General features: G+C 45.5%; 1 protein-coding gene across 1 annotated transcript in view; it reads left to right on the top strand.

The window, feature by feature from the left end:
* ITGB3BP (integrin subunit beta 3 binding protein) overlaps positions 1–14,336 on the top strand; it is a 53,701-nt gene extending 39,365 nt beyond the window's left edge. Inside the window, exons 8-9 of the mRNA XM_075002464.1 lie at positions 8,369–8,422; positions 14,200–14,336. Of these exons, the coding sequence (XP_074858565.1) occupies positions 8,369–8,421 (53 nt within the window). The 3' untranslated portion in view covers position 8,422; positions 14,200–14,336. The remainder of the gene's footprint in view (positions 1–8,368; positions 8,423–14,199) is intronic.

Below are 14,336 nucleotides of genomic sequence, written 5' to 3'. Positions count from 1 at the left end.
ATAAAACAACTTAATACAGAAAATTCCTTAGTCAATGGGCAGCATTATGTAGAACTCAGTATATCATTTTGTGTGATCAGCATAAAAAAGGGCATCATTGTTTGTCCATGACTAGCATTTACAGTAAACAAAATGTTTTTGAATAAAATGTAAGCAAACTCGAGAGCAGCTGCCAAGAGATGAAATCTAGTCAGCTTGCTGCAGTCCAAAACATGCTCTGTGTATGTTGAAAATAAATATATAGGTTGCAGTATACTTATTTTAAAGAATGCTTAACAGTTTCAGCATTTAGAAGATTGACAATGCTAAAATTTCAAACAGTGAAGCAGCTTCAGCTGGCAGTTACAAAAAATTAATAGTTTCTCTATATTTCCTGTAAAAAAAAAAACAGTGTCGCACTAAAATGAGCATGAACCATAGCCATGAATGATTCTGTTGTGCTCTCTAAGGCACAATAGAGAGTCTTCTGGCTAAAGATTCTCAGATGATCCTATATTTACAGTGTTAAGAAAAACTCTATTCAGGGCCCTAAGTGATGAGCTACATTAAAATAGAAAAATGAGCCTGTTTTCCAGGTACTCCTACTTGCAAGAAGTTGGGTAGTTTGGTATTTCTATTACAATTAGTCTTCCCTGGCACCAATAAGGAAATGTTAATTCCATCCTCTTTTAGTACAGGACAATGGAGCCAATTTGCCTTCTCCTCATGCATACTCTAACAATGTTGGTTTTCAGGTGGACAAGTCAGTCTTTAACCATATGAGTTTTTACTCAGTCACATGAGAACAGGCATGTACAGCTGAGGAAGTTACAGCTGTTAAGAGACATTAGTCAGGTGATTGCAAGGTTCCTAGGAGCCTTCAGTCCTTCTGGGCCTCACAGAATGGATGGCAGTGCTCCCTCTAATTTTTATCATTCATGTGCAGAATAAATTATGTGCACCACATGTGTAGATGTGCACCACACATAGAAACACATGCTGCTAGCTGCTGCCAGCTCTGGGCGCTCTGCTAATCAGCTGGACAGCATTTCAGTGTCTCCTGGATGGCTGCCCAAACACGCAGCTTATAGGGAATACTGGTGGATGGTGCAGTTTCTTGACTCTGATTTGTTATACCTGACATACCGGAGGAGACTGACAAGAACACGGATAACTGCTCCTGCTTGTAAGCAGTGCATCCTGCTCCACCTGGGTTTTTCTGTCACTCATGCAGCATTCTCAAAAGCAAACGTCACTCTGTCAGCCATCAGTTGCTATAGACTACAGTTGCTCAGACTCACTGCCTCAGTCAAAACTACTTGGATGTTATCTTCCACTTGAACAATAGACCGGGGTGGACAATAACTTTTGATTGGGGCCACTCCAAGAGTCAAGGGCTGCGCTCTTACATGATATTTATTGGAGGAGGTGAGGGGTCTGAGATGGAGGTTGAGCGCAGGAGGGAGGTGGGGAGTGGGGTGCAGGAGGGAGGTGGGGAGTAGGGTGCAGGAGGGGGAGTGAGGTGTGAGCAGGGTTGCAGGATGGGATGCAGGGGTTGGGTTGTGACCTGGGCTAGAGGATTGGGGTGCAGGGTCTGGCAAGAGTTATGGATGCAGCAGTGGAGATGCAGAGCGTTTGGATTGTGACCTGGGGTAAGGAACTGGTGCGCAAAGTTTGGGAGGTGGTATGGGTGCAGGAGAGGAGGGTGCAGGAAGGATGCGGGATCTGGGAGGTGGTTGTGATCAAGGACAAGTGTGCAGGGATTTGAGTTGTGTCCTGGGCAGGGGGCTGGGGTACAGGATCTGGGCAGGTGTATGGGTGCAGGAGCGGGGATGCAGAGGGTTTAGGTTGTAATCTGGGGCAGGGGTGCAGCAGGGAGATCAGAGTGGGGCGGGGGGGAGGAGCTGCGGTGCCAGGTACCAGCTCTAGCCGGGAGGCACTTGCCCTAGGTGACTCCCAGCTAGCAGCCTAGGAGGTCCCTCTGGCAGGCTCACTGCTTCCCACTCAGAGTGGCTGGCTGCGGGGGACATGTGCTTTTCAGCAGCTGGCCACGGGGAACTGTGAGATTGTGCTGGGGGCGGGGGCAGCACGCAAAGCTTCTCTTTCCTGGACTGGTGGTGAGAGAAACACATGGCCCCCACAGCTGGTGGCATGTGGGGGCAAGGCAGGTGGTCCATATTTTCCTTACCCTTCAGTAGACTATGAAGACCAAACAAACAGTAAAAGGAAATTTTTCAGTAACAGCAGTCAGCTTCCCCTTCATTTTGTTGTATGTTTGTGTAAGTCCTACTTATGCAGTGTGTCTCACGAGGACAGAGATTTTTGCTTCATTGTAGCTTTCTGGGTAATAGCTGTTTCTTTGCCTAAGCTTGAACAGAGGTCTTCTCTCATTCCATCCAAGTGTTGTCCTCCTCCTGGCTTGAAATTGTACGTATGGAAAATTTGTTGGCTTTACAGGCTGGAGAAGGTAATACATGCTTTGACCAATGCCTGAATTCAGCAATGCCTTTTGTTTTTGGTTCGGGTGGTTCTCCTGGTTGAAGTGTGAGACTAACTTTGTCCAGTAGAGAAGTGCCATTGATGGGAAGGAGAGCTTGCAGCAAGTTTCTTGGACTCATAGTGTTCTATGTTTTCTTTCTTCATGGTTTACAAAAAAATATTTCCCAGCAGGCTGTGGTTTTACTGTGTTGCATGTGCACCTTAGAGTGTAAATATAAAATACATTGTGAAATTTGGAAAGTACAAGAGTCTGAGATCAGAGACATGAACTTTTTGGGGAATAAGTTACAAGTCTCTCCAATGATTTAACATCCTGTGCTATGCAGATGAAATATTAACCTATTAACTGTTGGCTGACAGAAATGCACATGAGACTCACAGCTATTAGACTTCAGACATATGTATATACTGGATTGTCAACTTACCTTCTCTACGTGGGTATCAACCACATTGATTCATGAACTTTCCCACCTTTGTTTATTCCCTATTTTCCTATTTACTTTTTTCAGAATCAATTTTAAAAAAATCTGGCAAATCGAGACTTTAAAATATGAAGCTTAATGAAAAATTAAAAAGAACTACTGCTTTGTTACAACATGAATATTTATAGCAACTCCTACATGACTATAAATACTCTGTCTCTGTTCTCCTGGGAATATAATTATTTTAAATAAAGAAACAGTTTGAACTCACTTAATAGCAATCCTATGTTTAAGAGGTGTAAATAACTTGCTATCCAGACATTACAAATATCCAGGTGCTCTGTATGTGCTGATGACAACAAAATTGAAAAGAAAGACTGTAATAATTCTGACTGGTTTTCTCTGCAGAAGATATTGATTATTTGTGTGTGGTGAGAGATTTGGAAAATTCAATTAAAGGAGTTGTGCAAAGGTTTCATAAATTTTCCCTGTACAGCGTGTACACAGACATTGTTGTGTATTAAATCAATGCAGCACTTCACAATATATTTTCTTTGAAACATAAAAATAAATAACATTTAAACAGTTCTGCTTACTACAGAAACAAATTTTATTTTCTGTGAAGCATTTAGTCATGTGCTATCACTGACTCACACACATTTGCCAGCTGTAACAAATTTTATAGACATTTTCTCCAGAGACATAGCTCATAGAGTATGAATTTTTAAATGAGCAAGTGGTGAAGAAGGGATGTCAGCAATATAAAAATTGATCAGTTAAAAGATAAAAGCATAAGTAAAGAGATTTGTATGGTAGTCTTAATAGGTTTTATTAAATAAAAATACTGTAAAAAGACAGTAATGAATAGACTGAGGGTTTTAACTGTGGTTGAGGTGGAGAAAAATTATTCTGGCACATTTAGTAGAAGATTGGTTTTATAGCACCTGACAGGTGAACATTTTTTCTTTCTCCTTTTTCGATGTGTAAATGTTTCAGAGCAGCCCAGCTGGGTGTGAGGAGGAGGACAGGAGACAAGCCTGGGAAAGATTCTGCCCTTTTGCTATACTTGTGGATTGGGGTGGGGAAGACACGTGGGAATTTCTGCCATCCCGCAGAAGCAGCCGGGCAGGATTCGTACGCAGTATTCAAGCAACTACCATACATGCCTGTGCACTGAAACCCCAAGAACTTTAAGTAGAGTATTGTGTCCAGCCCTCTTATTTTGCTCTTGTGTGTGCCGGAGAGAGCAGCCTCTGCTAACTGGGGGCAATAATCCTCCCATCTCTGCCTTTCTGGCCAACTTCACAGAATTCTGCACTGGCCTGCTGGTTTTCAGCTGCTGGGGGTGCACTGGGTGCTATTTCTTCTAGCTGCAGTGGCCAAGGCAGAATTTAACCTTTGTGAGCAGTAGGTAAATTTTGCTAGGTTAGTATTTATTAAAGGATGGGTAGATGCAGGGCAGAGAGAGAGGAAACACAATTGAGACTGATGCACGTAAAGGTGTTGAAGATTGAGAGTGAGTGTTTTATTGTTATTTTTTGAGTCATAGCATTTAAGGCAGTGCTGAGTATCCTGCGGTCAAGGGCCTCAAGCAGCCCATTGGGGTTCTATGTGCGGCCCAGGAGACATTTTGCTTACTAGTGTCCACTGACTTCCAGTTGCATATTGTTTTCCTGCTGATATTACTAAAGCAACACACACATAAAACAAGGGCATGTGAAATGAGGGAGCCGTGTACTCCTTCCTCTTTGTCCAGTAAAAGTGCAGCTACCGTTCCAATGTGCACATCCCACAAATTCTAGGGACACACATACAGTTAGCATAACTGTATCCTGGGAGACAGTCTTGGTTACGACAGTCTTTCAGCTCATTGAGATAAAGGAGGGCCAGTCATACAGCCCACTCGCTAGCTTTGGTTCCCCATCACTGGTTTAAGGCTAGAGGTCAGCTAAGCCCGACCTCTTGTGTATCACAAACTACCTGCACACAAAACCCAACAACAGAAATGAGACTAGACTATTATGTTCCATGGGCAGAGAACAGGAGGGACTTTGCCATGTCCTTGTTATCATCACAAAGAAGAAAAATGCTTAAGCAATCCTAGGACAGGTAAACAGGTTGAACCTCTCTAGTCCGGCCCCATTGAGACCTGACAGGTGCTGAACGAGAGAATTTGCTGGACCATGCGAGGTCAATATTGTTTAGCAGCATTACCACTGTTTCCTGGGCTCTTAGGAGCACAGAACACTGAGAGAACAAACTTTATGGGACCATGGGAAGCTTGGCCACACCTATGATAAGTGACCATCTTGCTAAATAAAATCAGGCCAGAATACGGATGTTGCCAGATGAGAGTGTACCAGACTAGAGAAGCTCAACCTGTAGTAAGTCATGTGAGCCTCTGGGTCAGGGGTTTTAGTAGATCATATTCTTTTTTTGCTTTTTAAATAAGTAATCCTTAATATTCTTTGTATAAAGAAAACTATAAATACAGATGCTAGACAGAAGGATCTTGGAAAAACTTCACTGAATGCAGTTTGAGTCTAACCTAGGATGACATGTTGTAAAGATAGTTTTTAGACTGTGTGACTTACATGTCTTTGCATGGGTTGATTTCTTAAGCAATTACTTGTACTTGGGCAAGTAAGTTTTCACAGTAAGGATTATTTTATTCAGAAATTATAGTTAGCACAAAGAAACCAGCTGTCTGGAATACAGCATTTGCTATTAATTTCTCAGTCTGTTACTATGGGTTACCACACCTTCCAATCTGTGATGTCAGTTATTTCCCTATTCTAAGCACAGGTAACTGTCAACCTAATTTGCTTTTTAATGGCTACTTGTGCAAAGAGCAAAGTTGCACAGTGGGTACAAGATGGTAAATAAAGATACATGTTCAGTAAAGTCACACTGGATGCAGTTTTTATGAAATAACTTAATCTAATCCAGTTCTTGTCAAATTTGGCGCAGACTCAGGCACTGTTTTGGACGATCAGAGTCCACTGCTTATACTCTTTGATAGGCTGGGACAAGCATCCTGAGGCTTGCTGGTAATAGCCAAACTGAGAACATTGGACCTTCATACATGTGTGTTCTCCTTCTCCTTCATTGATGACAGTGAAGCCTTGGTCTGTGAAAAGTGTCAGATATAAGCACATGTTGTATACTAAGGAGTAGCTTGATCGAATTACTCCATCCTCTCAGTCATGCAGGGACCAGATACATCCCTGCTTTCCTAGATCATGCATCACTGAAGTCTGCCCAACTGGATGGAAACAGAAAAGGAAATACCCACCCAGTACCCAAGTGGTGCAGTGAATATATATGTGGTGACGCTACTGAACCCCAGAGTAAGATGGAAACCCTCTGAAAACAAAAACTGCTTAGGTAGGGCCACATGAAGGTGGAAATTGCAGGAGGAAATTCTTTCCTGAGTGCAGATGTGATCAGAGCTAATCTTGTGCATTTCTGAAGCCAATGTAATGAAGTTCCACCAGTTCTCCCCCAGTTTGGCCAAAACAGGCCATGAAGGCCTATCAACCCTCTCACCATGATCTCTTCATCTCCTTTTCTGCCTCCCTCCCCTTTACCTTCTCACACAATGTGAGTGGCAGCCAGAGGTTCCAGCCTTACTTGATATGCTAAAGATATTGAGCTTACTCTGACTGGCTCATGGCCAGAAATGAGGACAGAAACAAAATATGCAGAATCCTTAGCATGCAAACTAGAGCAACACGCATCCTCTTGTGGGCCTCCGACCTGTTTTGAACCTTGCTAAGCTGCAGGGACTTCATGACAAAGTGACTCTTTAAGTCAGCCTTAAAGGGTTTTCTTATCTTTCTAGCTCAGCTGGCCAGGTCCAGTGGTGATTTCCTTCATCTTGTGACTCAGTCCTCTGGCGAAGCCATGTTTAGTCTCATTCCTTGTGGAGTAAACTCAAAATCCCACAGCCTCCATCAGGCCAGGGGTCCAGATCTAGGCCCAGTAGTGCTGCTGCTCCCCTGCATCTGGGCTTTTCATATTCATCTCTTTGGAGACACAGTGGGAGCCCAGGCCAAGGCTTCCTCAAACAAGTAGTTATGTCATATCAGACCTCTTTCTTTTTTCCCTGGGCTACTTTCTCTACTGGCCTGCTATCTTCTCAGGGGGCTTGTATTTTTGCAAGGTCTGCCCATGGCCAGACCCCTGGTCCCAAATCCTAATGTAACAAAGCAAAGAAAATTAAACTAACAGAAATAAGAAGTGGTCCCAGCTCTTTTGCCCTGTAAGGTCCTTTGGCCATCTGTATTATTGCTCCATGTTCACAGGCTGCCAAACAACCTATTGTGGGATTCCCTTAGTAAGAGTAAGAGAATTCCCAAGAAATTGGTAAATTCGCCATTCCAAAGAGGCAGGGAAGAGGAAATCTGGCCCAGAGTGCCCCCTGTGTGTAATGTCTACTGTGCTTAATATTGTCAGTGCGTCTAGATTACAGAAACGTGAACAAAGGAGTTCTAGTCTCTGTTTGTCAATATTTCCAGTCATGCCTGGATAGAACACACATTATGTTACTGTGGCTCTTAATTTACTGGTTTTAGTCAAATTCTTACATAGCCATATTAAAAACTTACTGTACTTTTAAGTGGCAAATAATGGAATAATGAAAAAGTACATAGCAAAACATGCATTGTAGAAGCTGCAATTTACACTACAGGTTCAACTTCCCTTGTCTGGGACCTGAGCGATCTCAGACGAGGGATTTTGCTGGACTGAGGATGGTCAATTCACCCCCCTATCCCCCAGCCTCAGTTCCTGCTCCTGGGCTCCTCTCCCTGCCATCACCGCAGCTTCTTGCCCCCTCTTGTGTATCTGGCCCTTCCCCCTCTCTCAGACTCCCCAGCTGCCGGCTCTCAGCCCCAGACACCCCTCCTCAGACTCCCCAGGCTGCAGCTTCCTGCCTGGCCTCAGCTGCAACTTCCCAGGGCCAAAGCTTTGCACCCAGCCCTGGGAGTGAGCTGCTGTGAGCCACCGCTCCCCGGCCAGTGGCTTTGCACACAGCCCCAGCCATGGCTTCCACGGGTCACGGCATCCCATCTAGCCCCTGTGATGAGCTGCTGTGAGCCTGGGCTGCCAGTTTACCAGCCCAAGCAACTGCTCCCTGCTGCTGCTGCTCCCGGCCTGGATTCCCTGGCAGCTGCTCCCCTCCCATCCCTCCTTGGCCCACAGACCAGCTGTGGCTGCCTTGCCCTGGGCTCCTGCCACTGCTCTGGCTGGCCTCTCCTCCTCCCAGCCCCAAGACTCCCTGGTCATGCAAGATCTGTGATCCTGCTGGAGAACAGATGTTTCCATATGAGAGAATGCCAGATTTGGGAGTTTTAACCTGTATTGACACTGGAATATTTTACTTTAGTACCATGTTAATTTTCAGATTTTTATTTTACAAATAAATCATTCTGGTTTGTGAAAATCTGATTTTGTTTCATCCACAGAATATGTACAGTCTTGCAACAGCTATGAGTTCCTTAAATCCCTCATTAACTGAGGTAAGCAAGCTTCAGGGTTTGACTACACAAACTTACGTTTACGAGTAACAGTCATTACAAGGACTGAATTTAAACTTTTGCAAAATAATTATTGTAGGTAGAAATGTGCATGATCAAATTGTCGTATTTTAATCTGAAGATAATTGTTGCTCATGAATGCAATGCCTGAATATTAAAAAAAAACAAAACCCAAATCTATTTAAAATTTCTGCTGATTTCCTGTGCAATTTGATGCTTGTTGAGTCTACAGAAATCTATCATATTGGATACTGTTACAGTAGTATTTTTCCAAGTTACAGAATCACAGGGCTGGAAGGGACCTCAGGAGGTCATCTAGTCCAGCCCCCTGCTTCAAGCAGGATCAGCCCCTACTAAGTCATCCCAGCCAGGACCTTGTCCAGCCGGGACTTAAAAACCTCAAGGGATGGAGAATCCACCACCTCTCTAGGCAACGCATTCCAATGCTTCACCACCCGCCAAGGTCACCAAGTCACCAAGGTCAAGTGATAAAAGACAGTTATCTGCTCTGTAACTGTGTTGTTTGAGATGTGTTGCTCATGCTCATTCCAAGTTGGGTGTGTGCGGGCACATGCCCAGTTGCCAGAAGCTTTTTGCCCTAGCCAGTAGCCATAGGGTTGGTGCAGCGCATCCTGGAGTGGTGCCGATATGGCGACCAACACATGCACCATCCAACACACACCCCTCCCACATACACCCCTCCGTTCAGTTTCTTCTTGCCAGCTACTCCGACAGTGGGGAAGGTGGGAGGGTTTTGGAATGGGCATGAGCAACACATGTCGAAGAACACCAGTTACAGAACAGGTAACTGTCTTTTCTTCTTCGAGTGATTGCTCATGTCCATTCCAAGTTGGGTGAATATAAGCCAATGCATAGGAGGTGGGGTTGGAGCCCTGAACGGACTGCAGGACAGCCCTGCCCACCACAGCGTCTTCCCATGTGTGCTACGTCAAAGCGTAATGTGCTGTAAACGTATGAATTGAGGACCACGTGGCTGCTCAACAGATGTCCTGGATAGGCACCTGTGCCAAATACACTACAGATCATGCCTGAGCTGTCATGGAGTGTGCCCTAACCAACGGGCGAGGAACCCCCGTGATCATGTAACACTCCTTGATGCACATTACTATTCAGGAGGAAGTCTGCTGGGAGGAGACTGGAAGGCCCCTCATCCTATCAGCCACTGCCACAAAGAGTTGCTGCATTCTTCTGAAGGGCCTAGTCCTATCCATGTAGAAGGCCAGTGCCCTTCTAACATCCAAGGTATGCAAATGTTGCTCCCTTGGGGAGGCATGGGGCTTTGGTTAAAATACCGGTAGGGAAATGTCTTAGTTAACATGAAACACAGAGAGCATCTTAGGTAAAAACACGGGGTGAGGTCTCAACCTAACCTTATCCTTGTGAAACACTGTGTCTCAACTCAGATACCCTCCTGGCTGAGGTGATTGCCACCAAAAATGCTGTTTTGTAACTCAGAAAGAGCAGGGAGCAGGTAGCCAGAGGTTCAGAGGGGGCCCCCATAAGTTTGGCTAACACCAAATTGAGATCTCATGGGGGCAGTGGTGCCCGAACTCGGGGCTTGATTCTTTCTAAACCTTTCAGGAACCTTTTGACTACAGGGTCTGAGAACACAGAAGATGTTCCATGACCCAGGTGAAAGGTTGAGATAGCAGCTATGTGCACCCTAACTGAGAAGAGGGACAATCCCTCCTGTACCAGACCCTGAAGGTAATCTAAAATCAATGGAATGGGAGCTTGTGAGGGAAATAGCCCTCTGTGAGACACCCACACGGAAAACCTTTTCCACTTAGCCAAAAAAGTCACCCTCAGGCAGGGTTTTCTACTATTTAACAATAATACTTCCTTTATGGGATCCAAACAGGCCTGCTCCCAGTCCCTCAGCCACAGAGCATCCACGCAGAGTGTTGCAGCGACTGGAGATGGGGATGTTACAGTCTCCCCTCTTGCTGCATCAGCAGGTCCGGCTGGATCAGCAACGTCATTGGCTTGCGGATCGACAGGTGCAGGAGGGTTGAATACCAGTGCTGATGGGCCCATGCTGGTACCACCAAGATGATCAATGCCCCTTCTGAGTGAATCTTGAGGAGGACCCTGTGAATCAGCAGGATCGGAGGAAACACATACATCAGCCTGCCCAACCAGGGGCACTGTAGGCATCTGCCCAGGACCCCGGGCTCTGATTGCGTTAGGAGCAAAACGTCCTACATTTCACATTGAGGTGGGATGCGAACAGGTCCACCTGGGGATACCCCTACCGCCAGAAAATAGAATGAACAATCACCGGGTGGAGGGACCACTCTTGATCTGTAAAGGATCTGCTGAGTTGGTCTGCCAGTGAATGGTGCGCACCTGGCAGGTAAAGGGCCTGCAGCATGATGACGTGCTGTATGCAGAAGTCCCAGAGTATCATGACCTCATGACACAGAAGAGTGTAAATCCCCGTTCGTTGATATAGTACGTTGCTGTCATGTTGTCTGTACTGACTGACACACAATGTCCCATCAGATTGGCCTTGAAAGTCACACATGCTAGTCTTGTGGCCCTGAGCTCCCTCATGTTTATGTGGAGCCAAAGGTTCGACACACTCCAAAGAGCCTGGGTTTGTAGCTGCCCCAGGTGCGCTCCCCAACCCCGGTCCAAGGTGTCCATTACTAGGGAAAGTGAGGGCTGCTGAGGGGCAAAGGGGACTCCTGTGAGGATGACCCCCTTGTCCAACCACCAGTGCAGGGTCAACAAAGTCCGTGTTGGCACTGTAACCTCCAAGTGTAAACTGTCTGTTAACAGGGCAGTACACCAATGACAGCACTAGCTGTAGAGGGCATCCTTAACCTGGCGTGCTGTGCTACGAAAGTGCATGCTGCTATGTGACCCAGCAAATGCAGGCAGCGTCTGGCCATCGTGGTGGGAACTGTCAAGATGTGTTGGATGATGGCCCCCATGGACCCGGACCTGTCATCCGGCAGGAACGCCCGAGCACACCTGGCATCCGGTCGTACCCCTGCAAACTCAATTGAGATGGGACCAACACTGACTGCCTCGTTGATCAAGAGACCGAAGCATAGGGCACCTGAAACTGGCCCACAGTCTATTGGGTCAGCACCAGAGTGCTCGGCACTGAATACTGTGTCGGTGCCGGCATCGACGTGAGTGCAGTGGTTGGTTTTGGTTTCACGTCCATGAGCCCTGATCGCTCTGTTTCAGTGCTACAGCACCTGTCCTCCATAGAAGGAAAAGGACCCAGCACCGTCATCTGCAGAAGTCCTTGTACCACTTATAACGCCTCTGGCGTTGAGGGCAAGTCCAGCACCTGCAGGCTTCTGCTCTGCACCAGCTTCAACGGATACGCCTCCTGCGCTTTGGCAGTGTGTGCTGGAGCCTTGGACTTGAGGCTGCCCCGCTTTGCCTTTGGTGAGCAATGCCTCTCGTGCCTCCTCCTTTTCATTGGCACTGGAGAGTGACTCCTATGGCACCAAGAAGGCGACGGTGCCTGTACCTGCTCTCGGTGCTGGTGCACTTTGCACCGAGCAGGCTCCACTCTCCACTCCTGCAGGAGACCTTGAGGCTTAAGAGGTGCTTCCATTAAGAGGACTTTAAGGCGTTGGGCCTTGTCTTTCAAAGTTCTGGCTTAAAGGCCTTACAAATACGACAGCGATCACACAAGTGTCCTTCTCCCAAGCAAATCAAACAGGCTGAATGGGGGTCATTTTTGGGCATGTGTTTGCTATATTTTGAACAAGTCTTAAAGTGTGGGAAGCCAGGCATTCCCCAGCACTGAAGCGCTGAGGGGGACGGAAAGTCGCACCTCAGCTATTAAAACACTAAGACTAACTATTAAATTCTAAAACTATTGACACTTGTTCAAGAACTATTTACACTACAATAGGCTACTAGCTAAAGATTTGAGCAGAGATAGCAAGAGCTCCAACGACCGGCAGCACGGCAACAAGGAACTGAGCGGGGATGGCGGGAGGGTTGGGCAGTACATACCTTGGTCGTCATATCGGTGCCACTCCAGGGAGCGCCGCTCTGACCCTGTAGCTACTGGCTGAGGCAAAAAGTTTTTGGCGACAGGGCGTGCACCTGCACACACCCAACTTGGCATAGGCATGAGCAATTGCTCGAAGAAGAACTAGAAGGTTTTTTCAATATTTCACAGTCGAGTGGGCACATGACCAAAGGAATAGAAGAATTTGAGTTCCAGACCAGGTTATATAGTCGGGGTGACTCGTCTAATGAACGGCTCGAAGAGAACTGCCTCCTCTTGGCCTGAAGAATAGCTTTTCTTTTCTACTCTCTTTTCTTTACTACTATTCTTTTTCTACTCTGTTCCTGAGGCTTGTGCTGCTTGGGAGCCATTGCTGTCCATTGTTGCTGTAATGCCACCATTTTGGCTCAAAGGGGCAGTGGCAGCGTTTGTGTTATGTACCATTTTCGCTTGACGCGACCACTTCCCCATGCGCCATGCTCACTTGTATTAGCAATGTCTTGTGCTTGCTGCTAGCCTGTTTGTGACTTGTTTGTGGACAGTGTGTTAATAATAATTTACTGTTTGCGCTTGCTAGATAAAATTTCCTTTTAACACAGATTCTTTCTTGCTCTTATTTCATACAAGCCTTATACATCACAGGCCCTAACTTCTCACCTCTTGTGTTAACACTTTGTTTTTGTCATTTACACTGGGGAGCTAGCAGCCACAAGGCAGATTTAGTGGGTTTCAATTTCTCTTATTCCCATGGCTGCGTCTCCCTATTCCAGCAAAAGCCCAAAGAGAGACTGACCCTGTCAGTCAGCAAAACACCAATTATGCATAAGAAAACTGTATGCTTAGGGTACCATGTTTTACAAATTCTTGTCAGACGTTTTCATCTTTAGCGATTTATCAGCAGGTTAATGGGGACTGATGGAAGGTATGCTCTCTTGATGGAAGGTATACCCTCTTTAGAAAGACTTTATTCTGAATATTTATAATGTAGTATGAAGAAGGGAGAATTAACTCACAGATATGCACAAAATGTGTATATTTTTTAAAAGGTGCTACAAATTTACAGTGTAAACTTTTAATCTTGTATTCAAGACAGGATGCTATTGAAGCTTTCTGCTAAGTCACTTATATCAACCTCTGTCAGTTACGCCTAGTAAAGGCATATTTGCCATTTCGAGCTTTCATTATATGTTCTTATGTAAGGCTGTGTCTAGATTGCGTTGGGAGCCTTCTAGTGACGTCCCAGTCATTCTCATTCCAGGAGGAAGAAGGGATGTGTTGGCAGAAGGGGTTTTCCCAACATTTGCCCCCCGTGTGGAAAGCCTCTCCCAACAGAACTGTCAGCAGGAGGTACACATTTGCGCAATTTGCGTATCTGTCGCTGACAGTTCTCGGCAATCTAGGGATAACCTATGCGACAAACATGCAGTCTGTTCTTTTTCTTACTATAATAAAGTAAATGGCAACTCTAAGGATGATGAAAAGCTTTCTACAGTTGGCAGTATTAAGCTGTCCAGTTTGCTTTTCAACAGTACTAGAAGAATATTATGAATTAAAAACACCCTTTATTGTCTAACAGCAAAAACATTGTACCCCCAATGCAAGAGAAACACAGAATTGTTCATTTTCAGTTGTATTATCATGTGTTTGTACATAATGAAGTTAGGATTAGAAAGATCCATTATTGTGAATGGACTATGCATATGGTAATGTTGTCTAATTATGTCTGATCTCAATCATTCTTTGAAACCCACAGGCATTATGTGAAAAATGCAGTCTGTATCACCACAAAGTCCTACATCTGCCTTACTGTACTTAAAAGGAGAGAAGAAATGCCTGTAAATCTATCTCCCCAACAAATACCAATTAAGGATTGCTCATTGCACTAGGCAG

Source organism: Carettochelys insculpta, chromosome 9 (genome assembly GCF_033958435.1).
Source record: "Carettochelys insculpta isolate YL-2023 chromosome 9, ASM3395843v1, whole genome shotgun sequence".
In the NCBI taxonomy this organism is placed as follows: Eukaryota; Metazoa; Chordata; order Testudines; family Carettochelyidae; genus Carettochelys; species Carettochelys insculpta.
This window is presented reverse-complemented; position numbering and strand designations above follow the sequence as displayed.